At 36.7% G+C, this 23365-nt stretch overlaps 1 protein-coding gene across 2 annotated transcripts in view; it reads right to left on the reverse strand.

The window, feature by feature from the left end:
* Positions 1–23365, reverse strand: part of MINPP1 (multiple inositol-polyphosphate phosphatase 1) — a 48044-nt gene that overhangs the window by 8719 nt on the left and 15960 nt on the right. The window contains exons 3-4 of one of the 2 annotated variants that reach the window (XM_090278028.1): positions 21691–21788; positions 16099–16232 (exon numbers count right to left, since the gene is read on the reverse strand). The exons of the other annotated variant lie outside the window; for it this stretch is intronic. Coding sequence (XP_090134154.1) covers positions 16099–16232; positions 21691–21788 — 232 coding nt within the window. The remainder of the gene's footprint in view (positions 1–16098; positions 16233–21690; positions 21789–23365) is intronic. 2 annotated transcript variants of the gene reach the window in all.

Raw genomic sequence — 23365 nt, forward strand, 5'->3', positions numbered from 1 at the left:
AATATATTGAGAGATAATGAGGAAGAAGAAGTAGAATAAAACACAGATACATCTAATTTCTTTATTAAATTCATTCTTTTCTAATCACAGCTGCTTAAATAGCAATAGTTGGTAAAATACAAATTTACTGGTTTAAGCTTTAATCCCATCACTAAAATGACAATTCAAGAAGGAAAATAAAAGTCAAGAGCCTAGTAAGAGTCATGGATCCTGAATTTGAAGGGTTACATTAGTCAAAATGTTGATTCTTGTCAATTAACAACATATGCAATCTTCAATTTTCCTGTGAAGTAAATCATGTTGTTAAAATTATGTTGACAAGTATTCAGAAATGCTTAAGATTATCTCTGATTTAATGTTAATATAAAAAGATAACCACCTGTGTATTTGTATAATCTCAATGTAGGGTGGAGCAATGAAGAAGGCAAAAAGTAGCTTGGGAACACGAGAATTAAGTGAAAAAAATATTTCCTCAAACAACATTTACAAAATATTATTGATAAATACACATGTATAAACATACTCACAAACACTAAATCCAAATTAAAAAAAGATTTTGAGTGATGACAGAAAGGTTAACATTTTGATGACTATATCTGAAAAAATACAAAGATAAGTACTTTATTAAAATATTATTCTATCACAATGGTATGTGATATTAATGTGGGGGGGGCTGTGTATGTGGAAGAAGGAGTGGTATCTGGAACTCTGGAACTTACACCCAATTTTGTTCTAAACCTACTGCTCTAGAGAATAAAGTCTATTAATTCTTTAAAAACCCTAGTATTGTCTCTTTGCTGAGCATATGTTGGTTTTATGCAGAAGTACTCTTAATTTTGACACTGCTCATAAAATTGGCTTCATTCTGTGTTTTGGAGAGAAATCTGGTAGAAGTCTCTAAATATATTTTCTTCCCTTTACCTATTTAAGAAGATTTAATTTTAATTCAACTAAATATTTTTTTTAAACCCTAACCAGTCTTTTAGTAACCAGTACCTGAAAAGCACCCTCCAGTTTCTTCAAAATCACCACTGACTCTCCTCCCTCAGGAGGATGTGGCCAAAATGATTTCCTATCTTAAAAGGTGAAACTCTCTGTCCTTTAACGTTTTACACTGTTTCACAATCTTACATAAACAGTTAAACCATGACCCATGGCCTTTATATGAATTTTTGTTTTCTCTAGATTTAAGAGTCACAAGTGCAATGATTTTTTCTTACTCATCACTGAATCCAGCTCCTAAAAACACTGCCTGACTGTACCATAGTAGGTGTTTAAAATATTATTGAATGAATCTTATTTTCAATTCACAATAAAGGAGTAATCATTCAAAAGGAATAAAGATTTTCTCCATCTTGCCAATGAAAAGGCAATTAGTTTAATAAGTGAGCTAAAGACCACAAAAATTTGAAGAGAGTATGTCCTACAAGTACTTATTTCTATTATTTGAACAATTATGGGGGGAGGTGTATGAATGCTTAAGAGAGACATTAAGAATGTGTTAGCCAAAGAACTCTCATATATTGGGTTGGCCAAAGAGTAGGTATGTTTTTTTCTGTAAAATAAGACACATTTTTCATTTTCATCAATAACTTTATTGATTTGGATATTTTCTGTATGTCCGCTATTTTCCTCTATGGGCTGCTACTGGGTAGAGGCCAGAGGTGCTGCTAAACATCTTCCAATGCATAAGACAAGCCTCAGAGCAAAGAATTATTTGGCCAAAATGTCAGTACTACCAAGAAACTTTGTAAACCATGTTTGATTAGTCACAGAACCTTCTCCATACACTGCACAAATCTTGTTTCGTTTTAGTTGCATTTTTACCTTTCTTGAAAGAATAAAGCATAATACACTGAAAATATTGTGTATCTTCTTCAATCTTCAATATTAAAATGGCTCCACAAAAATTCACCAATTTTGATAAGTTTTTTTTTTTTAAATGTACACTGATAGGACAGCTGTCACAAAAAAATCTAACAAAATTGTTTTAAACGGAGCTAAAGACAACTAAGCACTACTAGAGCCATCGAACAGAAAACATTAAATGAACTTTTTGACTAACCCAATACAATAACAATATCATATCTGTATATCATATTATACTAAATACTTCAGTAGACTTAACTCTCTTCATTATCATGACCTGTGAGTCGGGCAAGATAGTTTCCTTTTTCAAAGTGAGCAATCTGCAGCATTGATAAAGCAGAACTAGGACTGAACTCAAATCCAAGCATCTGCCAACTATATCACACTGCACCTGATTCCACAAGCCATGCATGAAAATTAGTCTATCATTAGCTTCTAAGTATATAAAAACAATCAGTTATTACCTAACATCATGAAGTACTCAACTGCATTTTCCGCTCTGTATTTCACTTGTGTGTGAAATAAGTAAAGTATAAGAAAATAAGCTAAAAGCTGAAATTTAATTTTAACATAAAAACAAATAACTCCTCCCAGCAGGTGATGTACATTACTGTAAACAGGCTAACCTCACCTTGGTATGGTTCATCTTAAGAGCACATCCAGGAACCAGTGCACTTCAGGGATTGCCTACACATCTACGGTTTTAATACTAACAATTCCTGATAGTCAAAATTAATGACTCCTTAGAAATTCCATTGCTAGACATGTACCCAAGCAAAATGAAAATATGTCCACAGAAAAATATATAAACAGACACTCACAGTAGCATTACTCACAACAGCCAAAAAGTGGATATAACCCTAATGTCCATCGCCAAAAAGTGGATATAACCCTAATGTCCATCAACTAATGAATGGATAAATAAAATATGGTATATTTGTACAGTGGAACACTAGGCATAAAAAAATAAAATACTGAAACATGCTACAAGACAGAGGAACCTTGAAAACACTGTGCTAAGACAAAGAAGCCAGCCACAAAGAACTACATATTATATAATTCCATTTATATGAAACGTCCAGAAAATGCAAATCCGTAGAGAAACGAAGTAGACCAGTCACTGCCTAGAGCTACGATGGCTTCGGATACATGGAAAGGGACTACTAATGGGCATGAGGTTTCTTTTTCATGTAATGAAAACGTTCTAAAATTAAATAGTGGTGATAATTGCACAACTCTGTGACTATGCTAAAAACCATTGTAGTATATACTTTAAATGGGTGAACTATATAGTATATGAGCTACTTCCCAATAAAACTGCTTTAAAAAAATAATTCTGGTATGGAATTATGATAGTGGGGACGGATGTGTATATGGGGGGTAAGGGAGTATATTAGATATTTCTTTACCATCCATTCAATTTTGCTGTGAACCTAAAAGTGCTCTAAAAAACAAAGTATTTTTTAAAAAAGTAACGGCTCTATAGGACTACAAGAGCCCTCATTTTTGAAAAACTAAAAACATTTTCAACAATTACATGTTGTAAGCATTTTGGGGTCATCTTGTAAAAAAACCCTAAGAAAAGATTCCATTTTTTTGAATTAGTAAATTCCTTTAAAAATACTTTCACTTTTATCATACCATTATTTCATTCTTTTCTCCCCCTCCCCCTTTCCTTTTATTAAATAACCGTATTGTTTTCAAAATTCTATTCACAAATAACATAACTACCATAAAATTCATCTGTTTTAATTGTTAAGTTAGAGGAATTTTACTTAGTAAATTTAACAGCTGTGTATGCCATTTTCACAATCCAATTCAAGGAACACTTCTATCACTCTAAAAAATTTGCTTGGACCCTTTTTCAAGTCAATTTCTGCTCCCATGTCCAGATCCAGGGAACCATTGATCTACTTTCATATGTAAAGTCCTGCCTTTTCTAGACATTTCAAATAACAGAATCATTCAATATATAATCTTACGTCAGTCAATTAATATGTTTTTTTGGAAAAAAAACTTGTTTATTAAAAGTTTTATGTTAATATGTAATAGTATACTTATTTTTACTGTTTTTCTATTACTGCTGTCCCAGTTTTTCCCCATTGATCCCCCCAACCAATCCCATCCTTCTCTCACAGTCAATCCCCAGCACACTGTCCATGTCCATGGGTTATTTATACTAGTTCCTTTTCTAAACCCTTCCCTTACTTACCCCACTTCTTTCCTTCCCTCTTCCCCCCTGATAAATGTTACTCTGTTCCTTGTTTAGATGTCTCTGGTTCAATTTTGTCCATTTGTTTGTGTTGTTCATTAGTCTCCTGTACTAGGTGATATCATATGGTATTTTTCTTTTGTTGCATGGCTCATTTTGCTAAGCATAATTCTAGTTCCATCCATGTAATCGCAAATGGCAGAGGTTCCTTCTTTCTCTCTGCTGCATAGTATTCCATTGTGTAAATGTACAACAGTTTTTTGATCCACTCGTCTACAGATGGGCACTTAGGCTGTTACTAGCAGTGGCTATTGTAAATAGTGCTGCTATGAACATAGGGGTGCATAAGTTCTTTTGAATTGGGGTTTCAGGATTCTTTGGGTATAATCCTAGCTGTGGAATTGCTGGTTCAAAAGGCAGTTCCATTTTTAGTTTTTTGAAGAAATTCCATACTGTTTCCCATAGGGGCTGCACCAGTCCCCATTCCCACTAACAGTGCACTGGGGTTCCCTTTTCTCCACATCCTCGTCAGCACTTAGTTTGTTGATTTGTTGATGATGGCCATTCTGACTGGTGTAAAGTGGTATCTCATTGTGGTTTTTATTTGCATCTCTCTGATGGCTAGTGATGTTGAGCATTCTTTCATATGCCTATGGATCCTCAGTATATCCTCCTTGGAGAAGTGTTTGTTCAGGTCCTTTGCCCATTTTTTAGTTGGGCTGTCTGTCTTCTTGATGTTGAGACATGCAAGTTCTTTATATATTTTAGAGATCAATCCCTTGTCTGAGGTATCATTGGCAAATATGTTTTCCCATACGGTTGGCTCCCTTTTCATCTTCCTGAAGTTTTCTTCTGCTGAGCAGAAATTCTTTAGTTTGATGTAGTCCCATTTGTTTATTCTTTCCTTTTTTCTCTTGCTTTATGATATGTATTGGTGAAAATATTGCTACGCGGCATATCTGAAAATTTCCTGCCTATGTTTTCCTCTAGGACTGCTGTGGTGTCACAGCTTACATTTAAGTCTTTGATCAAACTTGAGGTTATTCTGGTGTGTGGTGTAAGTTGGTGGTCTGGTTTCTTTTTTTTGCACGACCCTGTCCAGTTATCCCAGCACCATTTGTTGAAGTGGCTCTTCTCACTCCATTTTATGTTCCTTCCCCCTTTGTCAAATATTAGTTGACCATACAGACCAGGGTTTATTTCTGGGTTCTCTAATCTGTTCCACTGATCTATATGTGTGTTCTTATGTCAGTATCAGGCTGTTTTGATTACAGTGGCTTTATAGCATAATTTGATGTCATGTATTGTGATTCCTCCTACTGTGTTCTTCTGTCTCAAGACTGCTGTGGCTATTCGGGGTCTTTTTTCGTTCTATATACATATTTGAAGTATTTGTTCTAGGTCTGTGAAATATGTCATTGGTATTTTAATAGGGATTGCATTGAATCTATAAATTGCTTTGGGTAGTGTAGACATTTTGATGATGTTGATTCTTCCCATTCATGATCATGGTACATGCTTCCATTTATTCGTATTTTCCTTAATTTCTTTCTTCAGTGTTATACAGTCTTCCAAGTACAAGTCTTTTATCTCTTTGGTTTATTCCTAGGTACTCTATTTTTCTTGTTGCTATAGTAAATGGGATTTTTTTCTAGTTTCTATGATTTTTTATTGTTGGTGTACAGAAATGCCATCAATTTCTAAATATTGACTTTGTACCCTGTTATTTTGCCAGATTCACTTATTATGTCGCAGTTTTTTCATGGAGTCTATAGGGTTTTCTGTGTACAATATCATGTCATTTGCAAATACTGACAGTTTTAATTCCTCCTTTCCAATTTGGAGTGCTTTTATTTCTTTTTCTTGTCTGATTGCTATGGCTAGAACTTCAAATACCATGTTGAATAGGAGTGGAGAGAGTGGACATCCTTGTCTTGTTTCTGATCTCAGGGGGAACGCTTTCAGTGTTTGTCCATTGAGTATGATGGCTTCCGGTTTCTCGTATATGGCCTTTATTATGTGGAGGTATGCTCCCTCTATTCCCATTTTGCTGAGAGTTTTCAAAATAAATGGGTGTTATACTTTATCAAATGCTTTTTCAGCATCTATTGAAATGATCATGTCCTTTTCGTCTTTCATTTTGTTCATGTGGTGTATTACGTTTATTGATTTGTGAATATTAAACCATCCTTGCAACCCTGGGATGAATCTCACTTGATCGTGCTGTATGATATTTGAATGTGTTGCTGGGTCCGGTTTGCCACTATTTTTTTGAGGATTTTAGCATCTATGTTCATCAGTGATATTGGCCTGTAATTTTCTATCTTTGTTGTGTCTTGACCTGGTTTTGGAATTAGAATAATACTGGCTTCATAGAAAGAGTTTGGGAGTCTTCTCTCTTCTTGTATTTTTTGGAATAGTTTGAGAAGGATAGGCGTTAGTTCTTCTCTGAATGTTTTGTTAAATTTGCCTGTGAAGCCATCCAGTACAGAGCTTTTGTGTGCGGGGAGTTTTTGATTACTACTTCAATCTCACTTTTTTTTTTTAATATGCTTTATTGATTTTACTGTTATAGTTGTTCCAATTTCTTTTCCCTCTGCTCCCCTCCACCCAGTGACCCCTCCTCCCTCCAACTGTCCCCCACCCCTTTTGGTCCATGTCCATTGGTTGTGCATATAGTTCTTCTCAACCTCTTCCTGTCTACTCCATTCCCTTCCGGCATCATCTCCCTCCCTTTTCTCCCTTCCCCCTCTCCACTGATCTCCCTCCAAAATGTCCCCCATACCTATAATTATTTTTCCACTCTCATTGCCTTAGTTTGCCTTTATTTCAATTCTCTAGCTTCTGTTGTTGGTTGTTTTGATACAGTTTTCATTTTAATGTTCATAGTTTTGATCCTCTTTCCTCTAAACCAGTCCCTTTAACATTTCATATAATAATGGTTTGGATCAGATGAACTCCTTCAGTTTTACTTTGTCCTGGAAGCACTTTCTCTACCTATCTACTCTGAGTGACAGCTTCACTGGATAGAGTATTTGTGGCTGTAGGTTTTGATTTTCATTACTTTGAATATTTCTTGCCAGTCCCTTCTTGCCTGCAGAGTCTCCTTTAAGAAATCAGCTGATAGTCTAATTGGGACCCCTTTGTACATGATTTTTTTCTTCTCTCTTGCTGCTTTTAAGATTCTCTCTTTATCTTTAATTTTTGACATTTTGATTATAATGTGTCTTAGAGTGGTTCTCCCTGGGTCCAGTTTTTCTGGAACTCTCTGTTCTTCCTGGACCTGTAAGTCTATTTCCTTCCCCAAGCTATGAGAAGTTCTGCTTCATTATATTTTCACTTAATTTTTCAATTTCTAGTTCATCTTCTTCACCTTCTGGCAACCCTATAATTCAAATGTTCATTTGTTTATAACTGTCCCAGAGGTTTCTGAGCATCTCCTCATATTCCTCACTTTTTGTTTCCTCTTTCTGCACTAGTTGACTGTTTGTTCCTTCCCTATGTTCCAATTTGTTGATTTGATCTCTGGTTTTCCTTTCTTCACCACTTGTCTCGTATGTGTTTTCATTCATTTCAGTATGACTAGCCTTTATTCCTTCCCCTTCTTGTTCAAAATCTTTTGTTAATTCTGTAAGCTGCCTCATGACTAAAGCTCTGAACTGAGCCTCAGAAAGATCTCCTATTTGTTCATTGGTTAGGTCCTGTATTTGCTGTCTGGTGAGCTGCGTCACCAGGATCTCAATCATGATCTGTGTCACCCTGACAGTTTTGTGTTTACCTTTGCTTCCTGGGCTTGGCTGTCACACCTCCTACGCTATAGGGGGTGGAGGCCCATGCACTCGTCACTACTGGATGACCCTTCTCACCATAATGTGGCGCTTTGTGCGGGGGTGGGGGTCCAAGATGGATTCCTGCTGTTACTCTCTGCTGAGAGACCGCGAACCTCTTCCTCCGTCCCTATGCCCTCTGGGCATCACAGTCCAAGGCAATGGGGGTCTGCCTTCCCCAGCATTGGAATTGCAAGTTGACAGGTCTCGAATGCCGCCGGGAGTGCTCCCCTGTCAGCTTCGCCACCCATCGCTGCAGCTGCTGCCAGCAGCACAGCTTGATCTCTCCACCCCTGTTTTGCCCCTCCTACCTGTCTGGGTTATAACTTCATATGTTGGACTTCCCTGTAGTTTTATTTTCTGGAACCTCTGGTTATTTCTGGTTTTGTGGTAGTTGTAGTTCTTCTTAGTTGTGGAGGGAGACAGAGCGTGTCAGTCTAAGCCTCCATCTTGGCCAGAAGTCCTCAATTTCACTCTTTATTATCGATTCAGTCAGGCTTTCTGCTTCTTCTTGATTCAGTTTTGGAAGATTATATGTTGCTAAAAATTTGCCCATTTCACCTAAGTTGTCAAGTTTCTTGCTATACAGATGTCTGTAGTAATTTCTTAAATCCTTTGTATTTCTGTGATATCGGTTGTGATTTCTCCTCTTTCGTTTCTGATTTTATTTGGGTCCTCTCTCTTCTTTTCTTGATGAGCCTTGCTAACAGCTTGTCAATTTTGTTTATCTTTTCAAAGAACCAGCTCCTGGTTTTATTGATCTTTTGAACTTTCTGTTTAGTCTCTATGTCATTTAATTCTGCTCTGATCTTGAAGATTTCCTCCCTTCTACATGCCCTGGGGTTTGTCTGTTGTCGTTCTTTTAGTTCTTGTAGTTGTAGGGTTAGATTTTTTATTTGGGATTCTTCTGTCCTTTTCAGGTATGCCTGTACTGCTATGAACATTCCTCTCAGGACTGCTTTTGCTGTGTCCCATAGGTTTTGGGTTGTTCTGTGTTCATTATCAGTTTCCAGAAACTTCTTGATTTCTTCCTTGATGTCATTGATAACCCATTCATTATTTAATATTATGTTATTCATTCTCCATGAGTTTGAGTGTCTTTGAGTTTTTTCCTTGAGGTTGATTTCCAGTTTCATGGCATTGTGATCTGAGAAGATGCTTGATAGAATTTCAATTTTCTTGAATTTGTTGAGGCTTGTTTTGTGTCCTATCATGTGGTCTGTCTTTAAAAATGTTCCATGTGAATTTGAAACAAATGTATATTTTGCTTCTTTGGGGTGAAAAGTTCTATCTATAGCAACTAAGTCCTTTTGACCTAGAGTGTTGTTCAATGCCTCAATATCCTTGGTGTTTCTTTGCTTTGAAGGTCTGTCCATTGTTGACAATGGGGTGTTAAAGTCCCCTCCTATGAGTTTGTTGCTGTTGATATCCTTTTTGTGTCTTCCAAGATTTTCCTTATATATTTGAGAGCTCCTATGTTGGGTGCATATATGTTTACCAGGGTTATAGCTTTTTGATGAATTGTTCCCTTAAGTATTATGAAATGTCCTTCTTTTTCTCTTTTTATGGCCTTTGTTGTGAAATCTGTTTTGTCTGATATAAGTATTGCTACCACAGCTTTTTTTTTTCATGTCCGTTTGCTTGGAATACTTTTTTCCATCCCTTCACTTTCAGTCTGCTTAGATCTTTCGTTTTAAGGTGTGTCTCTTGTAGACAGCATATATGTGGGTCATTCTGCTACCCTATGTTTTTTGATTTGAACATTTAATCCATTTACATTTAAGGTTATTACTGACAGATATTAATTTCCCTTTGTACCTGTGTTTCTCTCCCTCTCTCTTTTTCTTCTTTTTCTTAAATAATTCCCTTCAGCATGTCTTGCAATGCTGGTTTGGTGGAGATATATTCTTTTAGTCTTCCTTTGTCTGGGAAACTCCTTATTTCACCTTTCATTTTAGAGGAGAGCCTTGCTGATTAGAGTAGTCTTGGTTGTAGGCCTTTGTTTTTCATTGCTTGAAATATTTTTTGACATTTCCTTCTGGCTTGTAGTGTTTGGTTGAGAAATCACTTGATAAGTCTTTATCCAAGCTCGCTTGTATGTTATTTGCTGTTTTTCTCTTGCTCTCTTTAGGATTGCCTCTTTGTCTTTGAATATTGCCATTTTAATTATTATGTGCCTTGGAGTGGCCCTTTTTGGGTTCATCTTCATTGAGACCCTTTGTGCTTCCTGGACTTACATGATTTTTTCTCTCATCCCATTAGGAAAGTTTTCTGTCATTACTTTTTCAATCAGGTTTTCTATCCCTATGCTCCTCCTCTTCTCCTTCTTGTATCCCTATGATATGAATATTGTTTTGTTTCATGTTGTCCTGCAGTTCTCGTAAACCCTCTTCATTCTTTTCAGTCTTTTTTAATTTTGTTGCATTGTCTGAGAATGTTTTTCTACATTGTCCTCTAACTCACTGATCTGATCCTCTGCCTCATTTAGCCTGCTTTTGATTGCTTCTACTGTGTTCTTCAATTCAGAAATTGTATTCTTCATTTCTTCCTGGCTCTTATTGATAGTTTCTATGTTCCTTTTTATGCTGCTGTAGTTCTCAGTAAGTTCCTTGTAGATTCCCTGGAGTTCTTTGTAGTTTCCCTGGAGTTCTTTGTAGTTCCCCTGGAGTTTGTTGTAGTTTTCTTTGAGTTTATTGAGATCGTTGAGCTTCCTCATTACTATTGTTTTGAATTCCATGTCTGATAGGTTGCTTGCCTCTATTTCATCTATCCCTCCTTCTGGGATTTACTCCTTTCCTTTTGGTGGGGTGTTGTTCCTGTTTGTTGGGATGTTATTCCGCCTCCACATATTGGGTGGCTGGTCTTGTTTGTTTCTGCTCTTAGATTGATCTGTTTTTATTTTCTGCCTTTGTGGTGTGACCTTCTTGTATACAGTTATTGAGCTGCTGCCTCCCGCTGATGCCACTTGGAGGGCATTAGTCTGCTTAAATGATTTCTCTCATAGCACTGGATGTGATTCTGTACTGGGATCTAGTCTGCTGCTCTCTCAGCTCTTTCTCCAGAGCCAGCATCCAAAACTTCTTACAAAGCGCCTCTATTCACTTCACTCTCCTCTGGCGTCAGCCAGGGGCAAGTGCCCTCCCTTGCACAGGCCAAGGTGGGGGTTGACTGGTTGTGCACTGGGGTGGGTGGGTCCAAGGATCTTCTGTGCACCAGCACGGGGCCAACAGTGGGCGGACTGGCTGCACACCTGTTCTGGCATACAGGGGCACCTCTGCGCACAGGCAGGCGCTTAGTTGTGCAACTGTTGGGGCGGGTTAGGGGGTGCCTTTGCGCACCAGCAGTCGGGTTGGTTGTGCGTCTGGACGGACAGACCGGGGCACTTCCATGTGTGCACCTGCGTGGCCCAGGCGGACGGTTGGGAAATGGGCAAGTGAGCTTCTGTGCCTACGTTCCTCAAGAATCTCGCCCCATCCCTAGCCTCTCCTCCTTTGTCCACAAAAAACAAAAGAGAAAAAGAAAAACACATTCACACACACACTCACAAAAGTATACTGTTCCTTGGCTCTCAGAACCAGATGCCACCTGGCCCAGTTCTGGCTCTGCCAGTGGGCAGAGCCTAGCTCTCCACCCAACTCCTCTCAGGAGAAACCTAGGGTCACTGCAAAATCTTTGCACACTGTCAGCCGCAGCTCAGGGAGCCAAGCCACCAGAAATCCCATCTCGTCCCTTTCTCTTCCACTATCCTCACCAGACAGGTCGCTCCCAGACAGTCTTCTCTGATCCAGCAGCGCCAAGGCTCAACTCCTGCCAGTATCCAGATGTTAACTGAGATGCTCTGTCCACAATTAGCCTAAACTACAGACAGGTCTCGGGAGCAAGCAATCGCAGCCTCCCCTCACTCCTCTGCCATCTCCCTGAGTCCAGTATAATGTTTCTAAAGTCGCACATTTTGTTGCACCTATCAACAGTTAATTCCTTTATACTGCTGAGTAGTACTTCGTTATATGGACTACCACATTGTGTATATCCATTTATCAGTTGATGGGTATTTGAAGTACTTAAAGTTTTTAGCTATTATGACTAATACTGCTATAAATATTAACAGAGAAGTCTGTACAGACACATATTTTCACTTACTTTGGGTACTTAGGACTGGGTTTGCTAAATCATATAGTTAAAACTTTTTAAGAAGCTGATAAACTTTTCCAAAATGACTATACAATTTAAATTCCCAGGAAAAATGTGTAAGGTTTCCAGTTTCCCCAAATCTCATCAACATTTAGGGCAATCCTTTTTTAAAATTTTAGCCAGTCTATAATAAAAACACCCAGTCTTTTCCTCCTGCTTCTCCTTTACTCTCACACTACCACTCTCATATTTCTGGATTTTTTCCTACATCAAGCAATTCTCTGTGACACCACCTACAACTTAACTCAATTCTGATACTGGAGATAGAGTCAAATCCCACAGATTAGGAGCTCAGTCCCATGAGGCTTCCCTTACATCAGGTGCCAATTGCAAGAAGTAGGCCCCCAGGTTACCCATGACTTCTGTTCAGTTTGGCTACAAACTGACGTTTCTCACAATCCCATTTCTCGGGTTCAATTAATTTGCTAGAGCAGTTAAGAGAACTCAGGAAAACTTATTTACATTTTCCAATTTATTATAAAAGAAAATGATAAAGGATACAGATGAACATCCAAATGGGAGAAATACATAGAGTAAGGTATGTGGGAAGCGGAACAGAACTTCCACGCCCTCTCTAAGCACACCACTCTCTCAGCCACCCAGAATCTCTCAGAACCCGGTACTTCTTGAATTTTTATGATGGCTTCATCACATAGTCATGATTGATCATAAACTCCATTTCCAGCCCTTCTCCCTTATCAAGAGAATGGGCGCAGGGCTGAGGCTGAAAATTCCAAGTTTCTAATCATGACTTGGTCTTTCCTGCAACCAGCCCTCATCCTGGAGCCATCCAAGAATTATCCCAGAGTTGCCTTATCAGAACTAAAGACACGTTTATCACTCAGGAAACTATAAAGATTTCAGGAGGCCTATGCTAGGAACCTGGCACAGAGATCAATACATATTTTTTATTATGTCACAGTTAGTTTAGGGGGTATATTAGTGGTATTTCACTGTGGTGTTAATAGATGAATGACATTAAGCATCTTTTCATCAGCTTATTTGACGTCCATACAGCTTCCCTTTTTTACTTTATTTTTTAATTGTTGTTTTTTTACAGTTGTCCCAATTTTCCCATTGCTCTCCCCTGCCCCACCACACCCCCATCCCCACAGTCTATCCCCACCTTGCTTTCCATGTCCATGAGTCATTCATACATGTTCCTTGACTAGACCCTTCTTCCCCTTCTTTCCCCACTTCTCGTCCTCCCCTCTGGTCACTGTCAGTCTGTTCCTTGTTTCCATGTCTTGGGTTCAATTTTGCTGGTTTGTTTATTTTGTTCATTAGGTTCCTGTTATAGGTGAGATCATATGGTAGTTGTCTTTCGCTGCCTGGCTTATTTCACTTAGCATAATACTCTCCAGTTCCATCCATGCTGTCACAGAAGGTAGTGAACTGTGCTCAAATCTTTTGCCTTTTTTTTCAAATTGCAATGTCTCTTTATTAGTGAGATGTAACTTGTCTGTATACTCTGAATTAAAATCCTTAATCATATATATGTCTTAGCCCTGGCTGGTTTGGCTCAGTGGATTGAGCGTCGGCCTGCGAGCTAAGTGTCGCTGGTTCGATCTTCCAGTCAGGGCACATCAGAGAAGGAAAACTCTGACTCCAAAAAACCTCCGCTGCCTTGCGGCATACCTCTTCAGGGGAAAGGCTAAGGGAGTAAACCCCGACAGAAAATCCGGAGCCGGAGTCCCTAAGGCGGTTTGACGTTGTAGTCAACACCGGCAACTCCTGCGGCGCACCTGAAGCCAAGCTGTATTGACTCCGTCTTTCCCTTGGACCCTTCAGCTGCGAAGAGAGGGGGGGTCTGCTGCATGGGCAACAGCAGACCCTCCATATCACCCTGCCCAGGCTCTGTAGCTTCAGCTTCACTGGAGAGGACACTCCAGCGTCATCGCAAGATGTCGATTCAACACGGGAGGAGACAGATACCGTGTCACTCCCGAGTTGGACTGCACAGCCATTCTCGGCGGTGCAGATAGACTCTTAAGAAGCTACACCATCGTCTCTCGAGACGGACGGCTGCTGACGACGATATATGTCTTACAAGTATTTTCTCCAAGTCTATTTATTGCTTGTCTTCTCATTTTTCAAATAGTGCCTTCTAAAGCCAAAGACTTGAAATTTTGATGAAGTCTATTAAATCAAATTTTTAAATATACCATGCTTTTGGTGTTATGTCTAAGAAATCTTGGCCTAATCCAAAATCATAAAGATTTATTCTTATGTTTTCTTTTAAGAGCATCATAATTTTAGCTCTAATTTAGGTCATTTGTCCTACATTTTCTTCTAGAAGTTTTCAAATTTTAAAATTTACATTTATACCTACGGTTCATTTTTGTGTATAGTGTGATCTATATGTCATTTTCTAACATATGGATATCCAATTGTTTCAGCACTATTTGTTGAAGAGAATATCCTTTTCTCCAATGACTTCACCTTGATAACTTTGTCAAAAATTGACTTATGACTTTATTTCTTAACTTTATTTTAGTCCATTGATCTGTCTATAGCTACAGTTTTATAATAAGTTTTGAAGTCAAGTATTTATCAGTTCTTTTGTTCTTCTTTTTCAAAATTGCTTTAGCCTTTCTAGGTCCTTTGCATTCTGTATCAGTTTTAGAATAAGCTTCTCAATTTCTACAAAGAGACCTACTGGATGTTGACAGAGATTGCACTCAATCAATAGGTGATCAATCTGCATTGTCCAATACATAATGATAGTATATTTCTGTATTTATTTGGGTCATCTTTAATTTCTCTCTGTGATATTTTATAGTTTTCAGTAAACAGAAATAAACTTATTTTAAAACACCAGTAACAAACTTATTACTTAAGATTTAAATTTGGTATCAAATTGTAAATGCAAAGTTTGCAAAAGTTAATTAAGAATTTTCTGACACAATTTTAAGTTTGCCACACCTCACATTCAAATATGGGATCAACAATGAACAGATAAGATCTATTATCTTATAAAGCCTAAAAGTTTTACACCATTCATAAAACTAAGCAGAAAGGAAGTTAATAGCTATCTGAAAGACAAAACTTGCCTATTTTCCCCCACAAAAGTGGTAACGGAAAACTAAGTAATCTGGTTTTCTTTCCTGCCTCCCATCAAACCGAAGGAAAATTCCATAAACTAGTCACACTGACACATGAAAAATTCCTCTCTCTATATACACATATATGTATATAAAATTAATACTGTAAACACAAATATACCACCTTCAGTCTTTCTGACCCAATCTTTATGGCATGACCTTTGTCTCCAACCATAAATGTATAAGCTTTCGTGGAAGCATATTTGTCAAATAAAATGGGGTTTAGATTCTATCAAAGGTTCAATTTAGGGGTTTTTTTTGTTTGTTTTTTAATCTTGAAAGGTATGACTGTTAAAATGGCTTTTCAATGATAAACTCTTACTTAAAATAAAAACATTTTGCAATTCATACTGGGAGCCATGTATAATTACACCATTTGTAACAGCAAAAACCAGAAACTACCCAAATGTCCACTAACAAGAGAAGATGGTATAAATTGTGGTATTTATTTGCTGAATATTGCACATTATTGAATACTGTACTATAGTAAAAATGAATAAACTGTAGTATACACATCATGATAAATATTATAAATGGGGGTGGGGGATGAGTCCCAGAAGGCTTATTGTTTAGGTACACATACATTCATATGACAAACTATTTTTTAAAGAGGCAAAGAGATGATACACACTAAATCAGAATAGTGGTTACAGGGGATAGGAATAAATAAAAATGGAAATTATTAATTTTGTTTTAGTTTTTGGGTTGAATGGAGGGTTTATATACTTTATTACTTACATATGTCATCTGATTTTTTCTAAGTATAGTTATTATATTAAAATATTTTTAAGTACATAAGCAAATTCTATGTTTTTAAATCACTTATAAAACATTTTCCAGGAGCTTAACTGGGCACTCTGAATATACATCAAAAAAATGCTTTTTACGGTTTTACCTTTTTATTTCTTCAACTGCTTTGTCCAAGTGCTGAAAGATATCCTGAAACAGGGTGCAGCTGGATCGACTATTAATAGTATATCCATATCCTCTTTTCCAATATTGTTTCAGATCATTTAAATATTCTAATACCTAAAAATAAAAGTTTCAAAAATCATTACTATTACACTTTTATTCATGTTACAGATTTTCTAATTTATATTTGCCATTTCAAGTATTTACTAACTGGACCCAAAGACCCATGACAAACCAACATACATGTTAAATAAATTTAAATTGTGGGAATGTAGAGGATGGCATACAAACAAGCAAGTTAGTACTCACAGCCAAAACTCCAGCATCTACCCTGGCTGGTGTGGCTCAGTTGGAGTGTCTTCCCGTAAACCCAAAGGTTGCGAGTTTGATTCTCAGTCAGAGCACATGTCTAGACTGTAGGTTCAGTCCCCATTCAGGGCACATATGAGAGGCAACCAATTGACTGATCAATGTCTCTCTCCCTCTCTCTCCCTCCCTTCCCCTCTCTAAAATCAATACGCCTGTCCTCTGGTGAGAATTAACAAACAAAACAAACACCAAAAATATGGCATCCATTACAGTTCAGAACAGTGGGGTTATTAACGGCATGTGCTCACCTCCCCTCTGTTCTAAAATTATATTAGGAAGGTAGAAATCAGAAAGGAAAATCATTTGCTTTGGTTCATGTATCAGTCCGTCAAAAATAAAAGGAATAAAAGTAGGCCAAGGATATGGAATATTTGTGCTACTGAAAAGAATGTATATTGGTGTATTCTAAAGGGCAAATTGGTAAAATCCATGAAAATGTCTATCTCTAAGGTCCATTTAATTCCATTTCTAAAACAGTAATATTCACAGAGGAACACGAGAGAATGTCTTACAGCAGCACTGCTTACAAGAGTAAAAAAAATTACTGAAAATACCTAAATATCATTAATAGGTTTGTGGTTAAATAAACTATAGTATCCACATACTATGGAATACTATATAGTTATTAAAAATTCTATACTGTAGATCTACAAGTACTGACACACAGACATTATACAGTTTACATTTCTAAAAATGATACACATTAGAAGCATAAAAAAGGGTTGAAAAGTACCCATCAAATTGAAAGCAGTGATGAATCTCTGTATAGCGGTCTTTAAATGGAGTTGATGATTAAGGTACCTTTATCTGAATGTTAAACCTTTTACTCAAGTGTCATTTGATTGGATAAACATAGAACTGAACCCTGCAACCCAATAGAGAGAGGTACATGAGAAGCCTATGCAGTAGTTATGAGACATTCTTCCTAAAAGAGCCCCTATAAAAACTAAGTACAAGCAATAAGATTAAGAGCACTTGAAGAGGCAATTAAATCAAGAAGGTGGCAAAAAGTCCAAAGTAAACGTTTTTAAAAAGTAAAAAAATAAATAAATAAAAACAAAGTTCTATCAAATCTATTAAAGGAATAAAAAAAAAAATGGTACAAGAAATGAAAAAGGAACGATAACTGGAGATAAAAAAAATATCTGCACACTATTAAAACTTTATATATCAAAAAGACTTGAAAATGTATATAAATGAAATGGGTGGTTTTTCTAAAAAGATATGTTACCCAAACTGACTATACAAAATAGTCAAAGGTCTACCTGAAAGATACCAAGCATAGTTTGTTTTAACCATGAGTTCTACCAAACCTTCAAGGAAGTTATTTCCTAATACTTAAATTATTCCAGAACACGGAAGAAGATGGAGAGTTTCTTAACTCATTTTAGGAGGCTAACAGAAGCTTATTACCAAAACTGGACATAGAAAGCACAAAGAAAAAGGGATGAGGGGAGAAAATTCAGACCACTGCACTGCAAGACAGTTAGCATCCCAGACTCTTACCCACTCAATGCCAACAGTGATTCCTACTCATTGTTACAAACAAAAATTCCCCCTTACATTTCTAAACCCCACAAAGGGAGAGAAATAGGGCCAGGTCAGTAGTATCACCCACAAATGACAGCCACTGCCATAAACAAATGTCACTATAAACATCATTTAATGAATTTGAAATCAAACATAACCAAATTAAATTTAGCAGTATATCAAAAGGATGTATCATCTGCCATAATGAAATAATTGATACCAGTCATGTCCTTCTCACATAAACAACCAAAAAATGGAACAAAATAGCCCTAAACTGAAAACAACCTAAACATCTACCAACAAGATAATGGATTTAAAAACTGATAATTCATACAATAGAATACTATTGTATTGAAAGCGGACTACAATTATGCACTGTATAATGTTTATGTCAACAACAGACAACATATACATCAGTGGTCCCCGAAGATTATAATGAAAAATGTCAATTGCCTAGTGATATTGTAGTCATTGTGATATCACAGTGCAATGCATTACTCACATTTTTAAGGTGATGCTGGTATAAGCAAACCTATTGCACTGCCAGTCATATAAATGAATGGCACATTCAATTATGTACAGTATATAATACTTGACAATAATAATGACTATCCTACCAGTCTATATACTTAATATACTTTTTATTGTTATTTTAGAGTGTACTCTACTTATAAAAAAAGTTTGCTATAAAACAGTATGCTGTTATGCTGGCAGAAACCTCATCCACATTATGTTTACAGGTCTCTGATTACATCATTTTCTCTTGTGTTTGACTTAATCTGGCGCTGTTTAAAAGTGCAAGATCAGGCTATATAGGCTTACAGCCTAGGAGCAACAGTCTACACTTAACAGCCTAGCGGTGTAGTTACTTACACCATCTAGATTTGTGTAAGTGCACTCTATGATGCTCACCCATCACCATAATTGCCTAATGATGCTTTTCTCAGAAATTTATTCCCATCATTAAGCAGCAGATGACTGTGTTGGTACATGCAGCAGCATTATAGATAAATCTTAAAAACATAATGTTGAACAAAAACTAGATACAGAAAAATACATAATTGGGTATATTATAAATTATATATTACTATACAAAGTTCAAAAATAAATAAGTTTTTTTGAAAAATATAATTAGTAAATTAAGGTAATGAACTAAACCAATGAAGAAACTGTGAAAGCACAAATATACAAGTAATAATAATGGGGAAATAATCTCAGAAACAGAGGGAAAATATGTTTTTTTAAACATGGAATAAATTTGCCAAACTGTACAAATAATTCTGAAAACCTAGATGATATGAATGACTTTTATAAGAAAATAGCATTCGGGCTGTGAAAACCAGCAGGGATTATACCTGAGTGAGACAGAGGGCTACTGAAGTTACATGTGTTCCTCTTAGGCACCACTGTCCCACAGACTTACTTGGACTAATTCTCTGATTTCCAGCAATAAAACAGCAGCTAGAAAGGCACCAAGGACATACAGGAAGAATTGAACTGTCTGGCTTCAGGGTGAGGGCTAGAGTGACAGCTTTCTTCCAGACAGAAGTGCTGACAGAAACCATTGTTTCTTTGCTGATCTCTCCTGCTGCCGAGTGATAAAGGTGAAGGAATTAAGGGGCACAAATTGGTAGCTACAAAATAGTCACGGGGATGTAAAGTATAGCATAGGTAATACAATCAATAATATTGTAATAATTATGTATGATGCCAGATGGAGACTAGATTTATCAAGGTGATCATTTTGTAAGTTATAGAAATGTCTAATCACTGGGTTGTACAACTGTAATATAATATTGTATGTCAACTGTAATTGAAAAATAAAAAAATATTTTTAAAAATGTTTAAACACCAATCTAACCATGAGTAAAAAATCAGACACAGAAGTTGTCAGTCTTCAGAAGTAAGGGACCACATGGATAGAGCCACTCAAAGTAAGAAATGGGAAGACAGCAGGAGGCCAGGTGAGCACACATGGCAAATAGTCCAACAACTACAGTAACTTGGGCAAATCAGTTCTTCAGTTAAAAGGCAAATTTCCTTTTTGCCAACACCCATCAGTCATTTACACAATACTGAAAATTACTTCAGTTCTGTGTATTGGCCTTCTTCCACAGAGTAACAGAGTAGGAAAAAAAGAGAAGTGAGGTATTCTGACACATATGTGAATGGTTACCATAATCACAGTTTATACACATACCAGCATACTTATTAATGGTGCTCATTTCACTTAAAAAAAAAAAAATTATTTATTTGTAGAGAGAAGCAAAGGGAGGGAGAAAAAGAGACAAGCATCGACATGAGAAAGAAATATTGATTAGTTGCCTCTCCTATGTGCCCCAACGGAAACTGAACCTGCAACCCAGGCATGTGCCCCAACCAGGAATTGAACCAGTGACCTTTTGTTTGGGGGGATGACGCCCAACCAACTGAACCACACTGGTCAGGGCTCATTTCATTTTAAAAGTATTCCAATTTAAAAGATGTATTTTATGATCATCCTAAACACAGGGTATGTCAAAGGAGAGTATACCAGGAAGTTTCTGAAGTGATAAGTTAATAGACAGAGGAAATAAGAAGGACAGTGGGTACCTGGAACAAAGAAAAAGCAGATCATCAAGAAATTCAGGAGAACAGAGAGGAACTACAATATACTTATTACTGCTGGTGCTCAGCATCCTCGAGCAATCATCGAGAGCCCTTTTCCCTTCTTCCAATTCACCCACTAAGCTCTAGTCCCATATTGGAACAATACCCCCTTTAATCTGCTTGCTGGTCACTTAAGTCTTTGAGGAACAAAATAAAGCACTCGTTTACCTTCAAATATACATTAGCTCTTACCTGAAAGGCCTGCTTCTATCTGGCAAATAGTACACTGCTTTTTAAAAATTAAAGTTAAATTTTGAAGTTAAATTTATTTTCATATGGAATACTGAAGGTTTCATATGTATGTAAGGTATGACTAAGGTTTCAAAAGTCCATATTCCTGAATGATCCATACATATAAAACATACCCTACTTTCATCCATCAGAATTCTATCCAATGCCGCAATCCTCAATACTTAAAAATAAATCCTCTCCTATCTCACCTTTCTGGCTTCCAACATTTCAGAACTGAGCAGAATTTGCCTACCTCAAAGCCACCAGAGGTCTGTCTACCCTTCTCTTTCTAGAGTGTAAAAGTCTACAAAGAAGGCATATGAATGAAGAGGAAAAAATATGAAGTACACAAAGTGTAGATGAATTACTGCCATCATCATGTGGAATAGAACTCAATTTATCATGAAAACTGTTATAAAAGAAATAGGTATTTGAAAAACCATTTATGCTCTCTGAACCTTGCCATGCTATAGAAAGAAGAATTTAAATTGTATTAGCTCTATAATCCTTTCCAGCAATAAAGTCTGATGTTGGGTTAAATAGATTTTTAACTGGGTGGACCTAGAAAGCAAATCACAATGGAAGAATGTTTTCCAGAATTTTATGAACCTAAACTAGTTTAAGTAGGTGGGCCCTATCTGAAAAAGCAATCTCTCTTTAGGGAAGAAAAATTATGAGTTAGTCAAAGACAGTTAATATTCCCTGTTCTGCTTATTTTTTTGAGAAGCTACTTCAAGTAACAATGGCACTAAAAAATAATGCAAAAAGGCAAAGAAACTGCAAAATTAATACTTACCTTTGCATCATCTGCATCAAAAATATCACACCAAGGAGATTTAACACCTTTAATTGCCAGGTCAAATGAACAAGTGAAAAAAGCTACCAGAATTAAATCTGGGGGGGAAAAAAAAAGGTAAAATTTATGGTTACTATTTCTGCAATTTTCCAAAGGCTAAATATCTATAAAATACCATATACAGTACAGCTGAAGAAACTGGATAAATTCAGTCTGGAGAAGAGACTATTCAATTTCTTCATGGCTATCAAAGAATTAAGACATATTCTGTACAATCCAAAAGGGACGATCTGGAACCTTCAGGAGAAACTATGATGAGGTATAAATTGCAGCCCAATGAAACTAAAAAACTTCCTCTGTGAAACGGTAATTTTTTTCCTGTTTTTAAAAGTAATATATTTGTTAAGAGCATCTTTGCCTACCATACCAAACATAAAGTTTAACCCAAGAACTTACTATTGTATATAAAACATAATTTGATTGTTAATTTTAGAGCGTTGGAGAAGGTGAGATAGAAATTAGGAAAGGTTTAGTCCCCAACTTGAAAATTAGGAATGATGAATTACATTTTATGAACAGTCCTTTTAGCTACACAACAATTCATATCAGTTATAAAAGGGTAGAAGAGTGCAGAAGGTAGAGAGAAGAAAGGTCAGAGTAAGTGAGGGGTCAGGAGGGTGAAAAAAAGAGTCAGGAAGGAGAGAAACAAACAAAAAATTGCACACTGAAGGAGAGAGGTTGATAACAGCACCTGCTTTTTAACCTCAGATGACCAATCAGGCAGTGGATTTGAGAATAAATTACCTGGGATTTTGACACTGTTCAACAGCTGATTACATTACTTTTAGTTTCACATGGGTTTTGAATAGAAGGGATAAGTGAATGAATACTTAGGCTACAAAAAGTAGCTTCTGTTAGTACTAAATAAAAATACTGCTCTTCAGTCAAGGGCAAGTGGGTAATATTTATTGCTACACAGAGAGAAAAGAAGTCAACTATGAGGGTTTGGCTCCATTGCTTTAATTTTTCTTTAAATTCATTGCCTTTCTTTCCCAAGGAAAATGGGGCAAAAAAAAAAAAAAAATTGATCTTACATGCTTTTTGCACTAGTTTTGAGTTTAAAGAACTTCTCTGGGGCAGTATATAGTACAAAAATAATATTTAATTGGGAATATACATAAAAGCCATTTAAAAGTTGATAATATAAATGAAGGGGTTAAAACCCTAATATCCAATATAATATGGTGGTTTTCAAGTACCATGTATGTTTGATGACATGACATGGCTTCTCCCACTCAGAATTTTAGTTATGAAACTATGAAAGTCAGTCCAAATGGTATACTGTTTAACTCGTAGGGAGCTGACTGGAAAAAATAATTCACCAAAAACTCTGACGTACTAGTATAGGGAGAAAAAGCATAAGATGACAACTGAGGCTACGAGACCTTATCTACCAACTAACTACCTTGTAAAAGTAACTCTAGGTTCTCTGGGTCTCAATTTTCCCATCTGCAAAATAGTGAGTTTGCACAGTCTTTTATCAGTTATGGCTCTGATGCATTTATTACGACCATTCTGACATCTGGTCAATTTTTGGAGCCTCAAAAATATTTCATGTGGCCAGAGAACGAAAGATGGCGGAGGAGTGAGGGAAGGCTGTGCTTGCTTGCTCCCG

This window comes from Furipterus horrens, unplaced genomic scaffold (assembly GCF_987537825.1).
Source record: "Furipterus horrens unplaced genomic scaffold, mFurHor1.1.pri manual_scaffold_5, whole genome shotgun sequence".
In the NCBI taxonomy this organism is placed as follows: domain Eukaryota; kingdom Metazoa; phylum Chordata; class Mammalia; order Chiroptera; family Furipteridae; genus Furipterus; species Furipterus horrens.